Source organism: Oncorhynchus gorbuscha, linkage group LG05 (assembly GCF_021184085.1).
Source record: "Oncorhynchus gorbuscha isolate QuinsamMale2020 ecotype Even-year linkage group LG05, OgorEven_v1.0, whole genome shotgun sequence".
NCBI lineage: Eukaryota > Metazoa > Chordata > Actinopteri > Salmoniformes > Salmonidae > Oncorhynchus > Oncorhynchus gorbuscha.
Window position 1 is genome coordinate 42,857,519 of NC_060177.1, and position 12,111 is coordinate 42,869,629.

The window sequence follows — 12,111 nt, forward strand, 5'->3', positions numbered from 1 at the left end:
AAGGTGCAATATGCTCTGCCATTTCCTCATTTCAAAAAATCTAAAATGACCCAAGACAATCATTGTACCATCTAAACCTTTGCATATGAAATATATTTTTCAATAACCAAACATTTTGTATTTTAAGCAGAAGTACCGTATAAAACCAACAGTAAAAAAAGAAGCAGAAACAAAAGAGAGAAACACAGAAATATCACATAGAAAGGATTGATCTCTTATCAGACTTGCTTTCAATGAGAATGAGAGATCTACTGTATCTCCCATTTCTATCTGAATTCGGTCAGGTCTCACAAAAAAAAATCATTAAAAAAATGCCACACTGCTAATAAGTGAGTGTATATACTTCCCATATCTCAACTCATCCATTTTTCTTACACTCTTATATGTACCTGCCAATCCCTCTCCCTCCCCTTAAGCCCCCCTAGCTCCCATACCCTCCAATACTATGCTCTAATTGGCTATCATGTATCCAAACATTTCCAGCGAACAATCTGTAGAGAAAGAGATACAGAGGAGAACATGAGACAGAAAGAGAGAAGAGAGGAGACATACAGTAGGGAGAGAAAGAGGGGGTAAAGAGAGAAAGGTACAGAGAGAAAGAGGAAAGAGACAGTCATACAGCCTGACAGAAAAAGAGGGAGAGAGAAGTAGAGAGAGAGGACAGAGAGATGAGAAGTTTTGACAGCGATTCTTTTTTTACTGGTTGGTTCATGATTCAGAGAGCCGAAGCCTGGCTCAGACAGAAAGGTCAGAGCTTATGTTTCTTTACCTCCTCCTCTACTTTCCCTCTCTCCCTCATACACACACATACTTGCAAGCATGGGGGGAGGTGGAACACACACACACTGAGGAGAGTGGGCAGCAATTTAGGATTGGCCACTGGACGTTGTGTGAGAGAGCATGGAATTCCTTGTATCGGTTTGTGTGTCCTTATGTGTTTTTCTGGGTGTGTGTGTTCGCCAGCCTAGGTGTACCCCACCCACACACAGTTCTAAGGGGATCACAATGTGATTGGCTTCCTCATTCCCATTCTGTGCCACGGTCTGTGCCTCTTGCTATCGTGTGTGTGTGTGTGTGTACGTGCGGAGGATGAGTGTGATGCCAACTACTAGCGACCAGGGACAAACCGGAGTTGGTGCTCAACCCACATGCTAGCGAAGAGCCTTTCTTAGGTTACATGTAATAACACTCACCGAGTGATTGCCAACATATAGAGGACATCCTATGATGATCATCCGATGCTCACTAGGTCTGAGTGGTGTGAGTGCTACAGGATTCATTCCAGGTCACAGTATTGACATGACAAATTGTTTATCCTCATTTCATCCTTATAGACCATAATACAGTACCATAATAGGACTATATTAAACTATTCTAGAAGGCCAGTAGTCATCGGCGTACACCAACCCACATACCACAAGCCATAGCTTTCCCCATAGAACCACCACTACCACCACAGCATGACCACCTACCTCTTTTCCCCATCCTATCCCGGGATACCCTGCCTCCAAGACCCCCTTACCTGTGTGGATCCTCCGGTGGGTCTTTGGAGAGGGCTATGATAAGGTAGGAAGCGCTATAGGGTGTTTTAGCATGGGTCCCTGAACCAAGTCCATCCAACAGTAGAGGCAACAAGTTAAACTCCCGCCCGCCCACTGGCCCATTGCCTCACTGGTCAGAGTGCCAAAGGTCAAGGTTCAGCCAGCCATCAACTGACATTGCATGGAAAGTCAGAGGTGAGAGGTCAATGATAATGAGGTGTCTGTCAATGAAGGTTAATTGAGATTTCGTGAACAATGATGGAGTTTGTAAACATGGACGCCTGTCTGCTCTACATTTTGGAGTACATTTGTGTACATTAACAAAGTGAACTTGTACTAAAACACAATGGAACATATTTGTTTCTAGGTGGATTTAACTACACCGGCAGGGGCATACAGTATAAGAAGCAATTTCATGATGGATAGTTTGATAATTGTATAGGTCATTTTGATTTAACCGCAGGTATTATATCACTCTCAGTGGACTCTCCTCCCTCAGAGCTAGTCTAATTTAGCTTACTCCCTCCAATTTGGTTTTTATACTTCCTTCTCTTCCTCTAAATGAGTATTTATCTCTCCTGCTGTTCTTCGCGATCTGCAAACGTTAAAGATAAAGACTTGTATATTTTCAGGACAAACAAAACCAAAACCTGTATGCAAATATAATATTTCATTAATCACTTACATTTAGTTAAATATTGGAAAAATACTACATTTCACAGAATGCATAAATTTAGGATCATGTTGATCTTGAGGTCTTCAAAAAGAAGCCAAACAAATGAAATGGTTGGTGGAAAATTAATTGACTATTCCAAGCACAGAGGTTAAAGGAGTACATGAAAATTGTTTCCAGAGAAAAGTGATATATTCTCTTTCATGTTCTATGACTGAGTATAATTTCTATGAATTGCACTGAATTAAATTATACTTCCTGTCACTCAAACTCAAATTCTACACCCTGTGGGGTGTGGCCAATTCAATGCGAATTTCAACTTGTGAGTTCAATGGGAGTCAATTCCAAAATTCTGAATTGTGCCCAAGTCTGCATTTTAGCCATGTCTCACACCCTCGCTCTCTCTTTCTGTGACTGCGTGAGCATATGTCAGTTTGTGAGCATGTGTGAGTGCGTGTATGCTTGACTGTTTGGGGCACTGCCAAAATCCTGAAGTATCCCTTTAACCTCGCACTGACCTGTGTCACACAAACAAACATGCAACCTTACACTCACACACTCAAACTCACACATGTGCATGCATTCACAGAAGGAGAGAGAGGGTGTGAGACGTGGCTAGTATGCAGGGTTGGGCTCAATTGCCAAAATCCAAGTGTCTCTTTAACTCCTGTAGGTAGCACGTGAAATGATGTCAAACAAACCTTGCAGTGAGGCAGCAGTGAGAAAAAGTATCTGGCTCATAACTTCAAAAAGATCATTGTAAACAGATGTCGCAAAGGGATTAAATTGGCCAGAGCTGAGAAAAGAGAGCGTGTGGATTTTCTAAGGCTTTTCTCTCTCTCTTTCTATGCTCTCTCTCCCTCCTGTCTCCGAACCCTCTACCCTCCTTTTGCTCTCCATCTCTCTCTTTCACTGACTGTGGTGACATGATATTATGGCCCATGATATCCAGCTGTCTACTGTTCCCAAAGGAGACCTGAAACCAGACCTACCCCCTGGTTCACCTTGACTCTCTTCTGTCTTGGTCTGTGTCTGTCTCCTCTTTCGCTCTCTTTTTTTTCCTCTGTGCTTTCTCTCTCTCCCTCTGTGTCCCTCTCTTTCTCTCTCTCTCACTTCTTTACTCCGTGCCTTTCTATATCTGCCATTTCTCTCTTAACTCCACCCCCCCCCCCCTCAGTCCCACAATGCCTGGATCCCCTTTCCTCTCCCCCACCCTCTCTGCACACCATAAGACCAAGGTGTAGAAAAAGAGGGGGGGTAAGGGTGGCAGAAGAGGAGGAGAGGTGGAGGCTCTCCGCTGCCTGCCGGCCCTTTTGCTCACTCTAATTACTGCCTCTCTTTCTCTCCCTCACTTTCAAAGTCACCGGGCGAGCACACTGAGGTGCGGCGGGGAGGGAAAATTGAACAAGCGTCACACGTCACTACTGGTTACCCTCTGCCTCCCCTGTCAGACCGCAGCTCTCTCTGTTCACTCGCCCCGCAATTACCGCCCTCCGAAGACCAGAAGACTAAAAGACAGACCTAGCTGGCAATAGCGGTATAGGATCTTTGTGATGCTTTTTGTTGAAGGATGATGGACAAGGTAATAGTAGGGAAAACATTATGTACAATGTCAAAGAGCACAAAGGTTAAAAAATAATGTGTGCCTATCCTGATCCTGTGCTGTGTTGTGCTGTAATTGGGGTGAATGGCAGGTCTGGATAATGTTAAAGGGATTTAGAGATATCACATCTGTGCAATACAGTAGGGGGCACTATACCAAGACTGGCTGAGGGCCCTGACCTGGCCCCTGACTCAGGGGGACAGTGGGTCGGCGGCAACAGGCAGCAGCACGAGGCCCCGTTCACAGGGTGGCCACGTGCCACCTGGACTAACTCTCCCATGTTCTCCTTTAGATCCCGCCACTGCTAGCCTCTCCAGGAATATCCATATTTGTATCTTCTTCCTTTCTCCTCCCCTATGACTAAAACAGTCAAAGGAAATCTCCCTTCTACCCAACTAACGTTTACCCTACAAACACCCTAGTACAGGGGTGTCAAACCCATTCAATGGAGGGCCTAGTGTCTCCTGTTTAAAATAAAATCTCTCTCTCTCTCTCTCTCTCTCTCTCTCTCTCTCTCTCTCTCTCTATATATATATATATATATATATATATATATATATATATATATATATATATATATATATATATATATATATATATATATTAAGTCCTAGACAACCAGGTGAGGGGAGTTCCATACTAAGTAGTGACCTTAATTTATCAATCAAGTACAAGGGAGGAGCAATAACCCGAAGACACTCAGCCCTCCGTGAAATGAGTTTGACACGTGCCCAAGTCCCTTTGAAGTTTTCCCACCCAAAGCTAACAACTTCAATATCAAAACCTCCACCCCTTTTACCATCTAAATATCCCTAACAGATACTCCCAGAGAGCTCATTCCCATTTAGAAATTTGCCACCATTTTCCTGCCAAGATCCTTCCAAATTCCAGACATAAATTCTGAGAATGACTCATTCTGGGAATGGATTGGGGGGGGGCAGTGGAGGGATCAATCGCGGCGTTCCCTGCCGACTTACACTGCACGTCTACCCGGATGGACTTGATGGCAGCCACCCCCACCCCGTTGTCGGCCTTGCAGTAGTAGCGGCCGCCCTGCACCCGCTGGATGCCCTCGATGCGCAGCGTCTCGTTGTAGATGGACGTCTCCTGGAACTTGTCAGAGGCGCTGCCTGCTGTCTTTGTCCACCGCACCTGCAGGGGGCAAAGGATTGAGTTGGTTAGTTAGGCTCAGAGTATAGTATACTATAGTATAGAGTGAATATATACTATACCCAGCCAAAAACGTTGATCTATAACCTTTCTACAGTGCTTCTCCCAAATTACCAAATTTGAAAAGAATTGGCAACCCTTCCTCCACTACCTTTAGGATATATTAGCTGAATAAAATTGAACCACGTGCATTTTTTTTATCCATGAGCAATTGGAGTTGAGTGGGAGGAATGTGGGGGGCTGGGTGGAGGCAGCTGCGGGGGACATGTGGAGTGCCTGAGAGGGAGGGGGGAGCTTGCCAGGGGTGCCTCTTTACGGTGATGTTGGGTAGGAATATTTTTGTTATTTTGGTTGTCTGTCAGGGGATTTTTCCTTTTCTCTGCAAAACATTTTTGATGTACTTATTTTGTTTATTCACCCTATGTTTATTTTCTTCTGTATAAAACAAAATCCCGTCACTGTTTAATTGTATATATTATATGCTTCACAAAAAAATTACTGAAACGAGAAGCGCTTTGAAGGTATTGATATCTGGGAGATGGGGGTAAAAGTGTACGGTGCTCTGGTGGACATAGCAGTCCACTTTTCGGCCTAGGGTGCTTTCTCCAGACAAAGATAGAAATGGAGATATTACCTTAATACATCTTGAACCTATAAGGGTACTTTGGATGTCCTCATAGGAGAACCCTTTGAAGAACCCTTTTTGGATCCAGGTATAAGAACCATTTTGGGCTCTATGAAGAACCCTTGCCAAAGAAGGCTCTACCTGGAACCAAAAAGGGTTCTGCTATGGGGACTCCCGGAGAACCCTTTATTCTAAGAGTATAGACACAGAGGTTATTTTAAAATTGGCATACTTCACTGTATTATCCATTCTGCACTTTGTTCAGTTTGTTATTCACTTTCATTATTTTCATCTTGTGAAAAAGCAGATAACTGCTTTTCATGCTAAAAACCAAGCGCTTTTGAGTAAAAAACGACAATCAAGAGCCTATAAAAACCCACCACCTCTATACGTTGATCTTTTCTAAACACTATCACAAAGATCAATGTCAATTAAACAAACTAATCAATTAAACAATTAAAGCCTGATTAAACACTTTCATATCAACCTCTACAGGACAACTAACTTCATCCTCCTACTATCAGAGAGTTCATTCCTGATAACAGTGTGAGCTGGGATATAATAGCATAGCACTAGACTGAGGAACAGGGGATGTGTAGGCTGTAGCATCCCAAATGGCACCCTATTCCCTATTTAGTGCATGCCTTTTGACCAGAGCCCTATGGGATACCATATGGTATATATAGTGCACTAATAGTGCACTATTAGTGCACTAAATAGGGCATAGGGTACCATTTGGGATGTGTAAATTACAACGCACACTTGGGATTATAGGATTAGCTGGGCGCTTTTAAACACTCGTTGTTTATTCAGGTTTGTTTGTCTGCGCATATGGAGACAGCTGTTTCTCATTGATCGGACAAGGAGGGGAAGGTTAGGAATTAGGTGTGGGAACCTGTTGTCAATAATTACTGACTAAATGGTTTGTGTATGTGTGTGTACTGTCGATGGTTAGTGACTGAGTGCGTGTGTGTGGCTGTGCTCTTTATGTGTGTGTATACCTGATGAACCAATGATAAAGACGAGTCGATCTGTCTACCATGGAACGATGGTATAACCTTGACCTGGTTGACTAAATACAATTATAATGCACTCCTGGTCAACAGGAGTGCCATTTGGGTTACAGACTGTAGAGATGGCCCTGTAGGAGATGGCTGCCGTTTTACGTGCTCCTAACCAATGATGCTATTGTCTGTTTTTTCACCTCATCTGATGACCGAAAAAAGCTTCTGTTTATCAGGACAGCGATTACTCACCTCGTACTGGACAAAGATTTTTATCTTTAACGAGTCAGACGCAAAAGATTTACTATAGACACCGGACAAGGCCCATATCCCCGTCATTTACAAAAAGAAGAAACTGAGATGCAGGTCGGGGTGCCTTGTAAGAATCCGACGGTGAGTGGGTAACCCACCTCTACCATCAGTCCAATTAGCCAAGGTGCAATCATTGGATAACTAAATGGATGAGCTCCGATCAAGACTATCCTACCAACGAGACATTAACAGCTGAACGACACGGATAATCAAATTGACAGTGAAATGACAGTGAAATGTTTACTTACAAGCCCCTAACTAACAATGCAGTTCTAAAAATACAAATAAGAAATAAAAGTAATAAGTAGTTAAAGAGCAGCAGTAAAAAAACAATAGCGAGACTAAATACGGGGGTACCGGTATAGAGTCAATGAGCGGGGCCACCGGTTAGTCGAGGTAAAAGGTGCAGATAATAACAGATTAGCAGTGGCGTAAAAGGGGGGCAATGCACATAGTCTGGGTAGCCATTTGATTAGATGTTCAGGCGTCTTATGAATTGGTGGTAGAAGCTGTTTAGACTTGGTGCTCCGGTACCGCTTGCTGTGCGGTAGCAGAGAGAACAGTCTATGACTAGGGCGGCTGGAGTCTTTGACAATTTTTAGGGCCTTCCTTGGACACTGGTATAGCCTGGTATAGAGGTCCTGGATGTCAGGAAGCTTGGCCCCAGTGATGTACTGGGCCATTAGCACTCTGTAGTGACTAGCGGTCGGAGGCCGAGCAGTTGCCATTCCAGGCGGTGATGTAACCAGTCAGGATGCTCTCGATAGTGCAGCTGTAGAACCTTTTGAAGAACTGAGGACACATGCAAAATCTTTTCAGTCTCTTGAGGGGCAATAGTTGTGTTTGGACCATAATAGTTTGTTGGTGATGTGGACACCAAGGAACTTGAAGCTGTCAACCTGCTCCACTACAGCCCAGTCGATGAGAATGGGGGCGTGCTCGGTCCTCCTTTTTCTTTAGTCCACAATCATCTTCTTTGTCTTGATAACGTTGAGGGAGAGGTTGTTATCCTGGCACCACACTGCCAGGTCTCTGACCTCCTCACTATAGGCTGTCTCATGGTTGTCGGTGATCAGGCCTACCACTATTGTGTCTTTGGCAAACTTAATGATGGTGTTGGAGTCGTGCTTGGCCATGCAGTCATGAGTGAAACAGGGAGTACAGGAGGGGACTGAGCACGCACCCTTGAGGGGCCACTGTGTTGAGGATCACGTGACAAATAAAATTTGATTTGAATGTTATCCAGCAACTTTGTGTCAGATTTCAAAGAACCTCTTAAGGAACAAACAAAGAGGTGTTGTTATTGCGTTGACGCTGATCTTGGGTCAGTTCAGCATTTTTCCCACTAATGTTCAAGGTTGGGGGAGGGAAGCTTATCCTAGATTTGTACATAGGGAAAACTTCACCCCTGTGTGAAATAATCAAGCTTGAGTGAGTGAGTGAGTGAGTGAGTGAGTGAGTGAGTGAGTGAGTGAGTGAGTGAGTGAGTGAGTGAGTGAGTGAGTGAGTGAGTGAGTGAACCCGGTTAGCAGAGTGCAGTTGAAACTGGGGATGGACGGGAATGCTGGATGTGAGAGAGAAAGTGAGGGGAAAAAGGAGCAGAGGAACACATTGGAAGTTGCAGAGAGAGATTGGGAGAGAGCAAGAGAGAAAAGGAGGAATTGGAAGAGAGAGGAGAAAGAGAAATACACTGGAAGTAGATAAACGCCAGAGCAGAGCAGCAGTCTTTCTCTCTCTGACATTAGTCATGGGAAATCATCACCCTCTTTCTCCTCACCAGCTTTTCTTTTTCCAGAGTTCCCTGTGGAGGAGCGATGGCACACCAGCGTACAGTATCTTCCTCTATTCCCTTCCTTTATTGCCAGAGTAGGGAGATTCAACGAGTCTCGCAGTTCAACAGAAAGTGGATTTTCATCACAGACCCCCTCCCAGCTTTCCTGTGAGTTATTTGAAGAACTAAAGTAAGAAATGAATGAAACTCAGTTCATTCACCAAATACTTGTTTTATTTTCTTAGGGGTACTGCATACAGAAGAGACAATAAGCCCTAGAGAACGTAAGACTGCAGGGTTGGATTCAACAGGGGATTCGGGACACTGGGGTTCGGATGTGAACGTGATTCAATGGTACTTGTGTATTGAGGGGGAGTTCTTCACAGAATAATAGTACTTTATTAGTCCATCAAATATGGAAATCCTTATTCTGCTGCTCTGCTCCCAATCCCCTCAGTGCTACAGAGCGCTGCACAGCAGGTCTTGAGACAGGCGTCACTTCAATTAATCTCTTCATGCCTTTCGCCCATTTGTAGACTTTTCCATTGGTCCTAAAGTGAAAATTCTCACACAAAACACTTAGTCTGTGTCCACTCAGTCACACCTCTTGGCCAATAACAAAATATGGATATATGGGACTGGCATCCAGGACACAAACAAAGCCTAGTCCTAGATTTAAAAGCTATTTCAATGGAAAATCTCCATTAAGCTTGTCTAGGAAACCAGCCTGTGGAGCCCCACGATTCTAAACTCAAACCGAAAGTAGAATTTCTCTGAATACAATATAGACGTAATTTGGGTTCTACATGTCAACTATTGTCTGTTTAGTTTATTTAATCCGTTAGTTTAAGCCAGCTCTATCAATCGTAGCGGACATTAAGTCCCTGAAAGGCACCTAGCAATAGCATAGCGCCCTGTACTTGTAGGCTCGGTTTCCCTGTCACAGATTGACCCTAGTCCTGGATTTAAAAGCATGCTCAATTGACATTGTCCTTTGAAAGTGCTTTTTAGTCCAGGGTTACGCTTAATCTGTGTCTTCCACTATTAAGTTTTGCAGTACTACAAAACCTTTCAACTGCTCCATCCAAATATCCATCCCTCTGCCATAGTGCCCACATAGATAATGCTACCATTACCGCTATCCGAACCCCCTCTCCCGCTATCCGAGACCCCTCTACTGCATAACACCGGTTTATCTGTGGATAAGATTGGTTAAACTGTATTGACCCGCCGAGTGCAGGTGCTCATTATGCATGTTTGTTGTGGATCATTGCCGCAGCGCCGAGGCAGAGGACAAACACAGAGGGAAAAACAAGTTGCGCTTCGATCCGTGCGACAGAAAAAGAAAAGTGGGGGGTGAATGAGGGGGAAAAGGAGTCTTCTTGGGGGTGTTTGGAGGGAAAGAGTGGGAGTGGTGAGATATGGATGGATAGTGAGTGATGAAGAGATACCTGTGAGAGGCGAGGAAGGTTAACATCTGTCAACAACTGGCAGACAACACGTCGGTGTCTGGGTTAAGTGTTTGACTTGTCCCGCACACAAGCTCACAGACTCTTTCACACACAGGCAGTCACACACACACACTCCAGTTCTCAGGTTAAGTGTTTGAAATGGTTTCCCGCAGAGTCCCATCCACCTCCTGTGAATGGATTTGACACCAACCCCTGGTCTGTACACTACACAGACCCGGCCTAAAACAATACTGAGCCGTAGGGCTCGATTAAATTTGTATCGCCAAAGTTCAGCGCTATAGCGTGCTTGACATTTAAATGTAGTTTCCGATTGAGCATTGCCTTAAAATTCAATTGCACTATAGCACTGAACTTCGGCGATATGGATTGATTCGAGCCCTTAGCCTATCTATCAACAATTGTATTGGGTTTAAGGCTTCTCACTTGTTACTGTTAATGTACCGTATGCAACTAAATTGTTACCACTATAGTACACTGACATTTTGTGCTGGTTTACCGGGTACTAAACCTTGTCCTGGTCTAAAAAGCATGTTCAACATAGAAAGTCTAGTTCAGGCCTAGGCTTAATATGTTTACTTTTATAAGGCAGCCTACTTGATACTGTTCATTTAATTGTGCTTCAATGAATGTTCACTATTGATAAGATTAACTTGTGTAATGTGGTCGGGAAAGAAGCTAAACTACAAGCTTCAAAATGACAAAATGGCTGGGGTATAGAATCAAGTGAAGTCCATTCTTCACTGGATTTGTTCTCAAACACAATTGACAGTGTGAACACACTGAGCTACGCCTCAGTGCGCAACTCCATTATGCTCTTTCAAAATGGGCCGATCATAATCCGTCTATTGTTGGAAGAGTATTTGGAGTGACTAATTGGCACGGCACAATCCCACACACGTTGCTGTGTGACTAAAGAAAGAGGAATGAGAGAGAGGGAGGGAAGGAGGGAGGAGACAATACACGGATCTCAACCAACGCCCGGAGAGAGATCCCTGACGAAGCATGTTTTTTCAAACGCTTGCTAATAAAAATAATAAAACGCTGCTGAGCTTAAAATAAACTTACTGTGGCAATAACCATTTTCATTATTCTCCCTCACTGGGAAAGAGAGGAGGGAAAGGATCACTTGGAGATTAAACACGGAGAACAATTGGCATTAAGTAATAAACGTTGTCTCCAGGATCGTCGACTTGAATCGTGTCATTTAGCTGGAAGTGGCAGTTATGGGATGGTGTGAAAAATGATGGAGTAGAGAGAGAGAGGATAGGGGGAAGCTAAGGCAAAGAGAGTTATGTATTCCCAGTCAGATAAAGGAATGACAGACAAGGCATCACAGCAATATATTGGATCAATACATCTGGTCGATACATGTTGGCTCATTGACATCCTATACCCTCCGCTGACCAAGGTCCTTCGAGATCCCCTTACACATATCAAACTTCCACTAGAATGGTGCCGTTGACACAGCAACGGTTAAAGTAATAGTCCATATGATTTATAATGGACTCCTATGCTCAAAAGATGGGGAAAAATATGTCTTAATCTTATACTAGATTGGTTTCCTGCTTGGATGTTGACCAGGCAAAACTGTCAGTTTTAGTCAGTCCATCCACAAACTTTATGAAAAGATGGTAACAGCATATCTGAACATACACACACACACACACACACACATACACACATACACACATACACACACACACATACACACACACACACACACACACATACACACATACACACATACACACACACACACCACACAACTGTCCTTTGCTTCCCTTTTACTTTGATTTACTGTGCATACAACAATGACAAACTACTTAAATATGACATGATGGTACAAAGATTTGCTTTGCATAAGATGACTCACAACACTAGCGGGCTACAGAATATGTCCAAGTCAATAAACCTATGTCCGTTTCAACTGTTTCAATAGT

The 12,111-nt window shown here is 43.7% G+C and overlaps 1 protein-coding gene across 1 annotated transcript in view; it reads right to left on the minus strand.

Annotated features, from left to right (window-relative positions):
• Positions 1-12,111, minus strand: part of LOC124035945 (MAM domain-containing glycosylphosphatidylinositol anchor protein 1-like) — a 447,455-nt gene that overhangs the window by 302,289 nt on the left and 133,055 nt on the right. Inside the window, exon 4 of the mRNA XM_046349921.1 lies at positions 4,795-4,969. Within this exon, the coding sequence (XP_046205877.1) occupies positions 4,795-4,969 (175 nt within the window). The remainder of the gene's footprint in view (positions 1-4,794; positions 4,970-12,111) is intronic.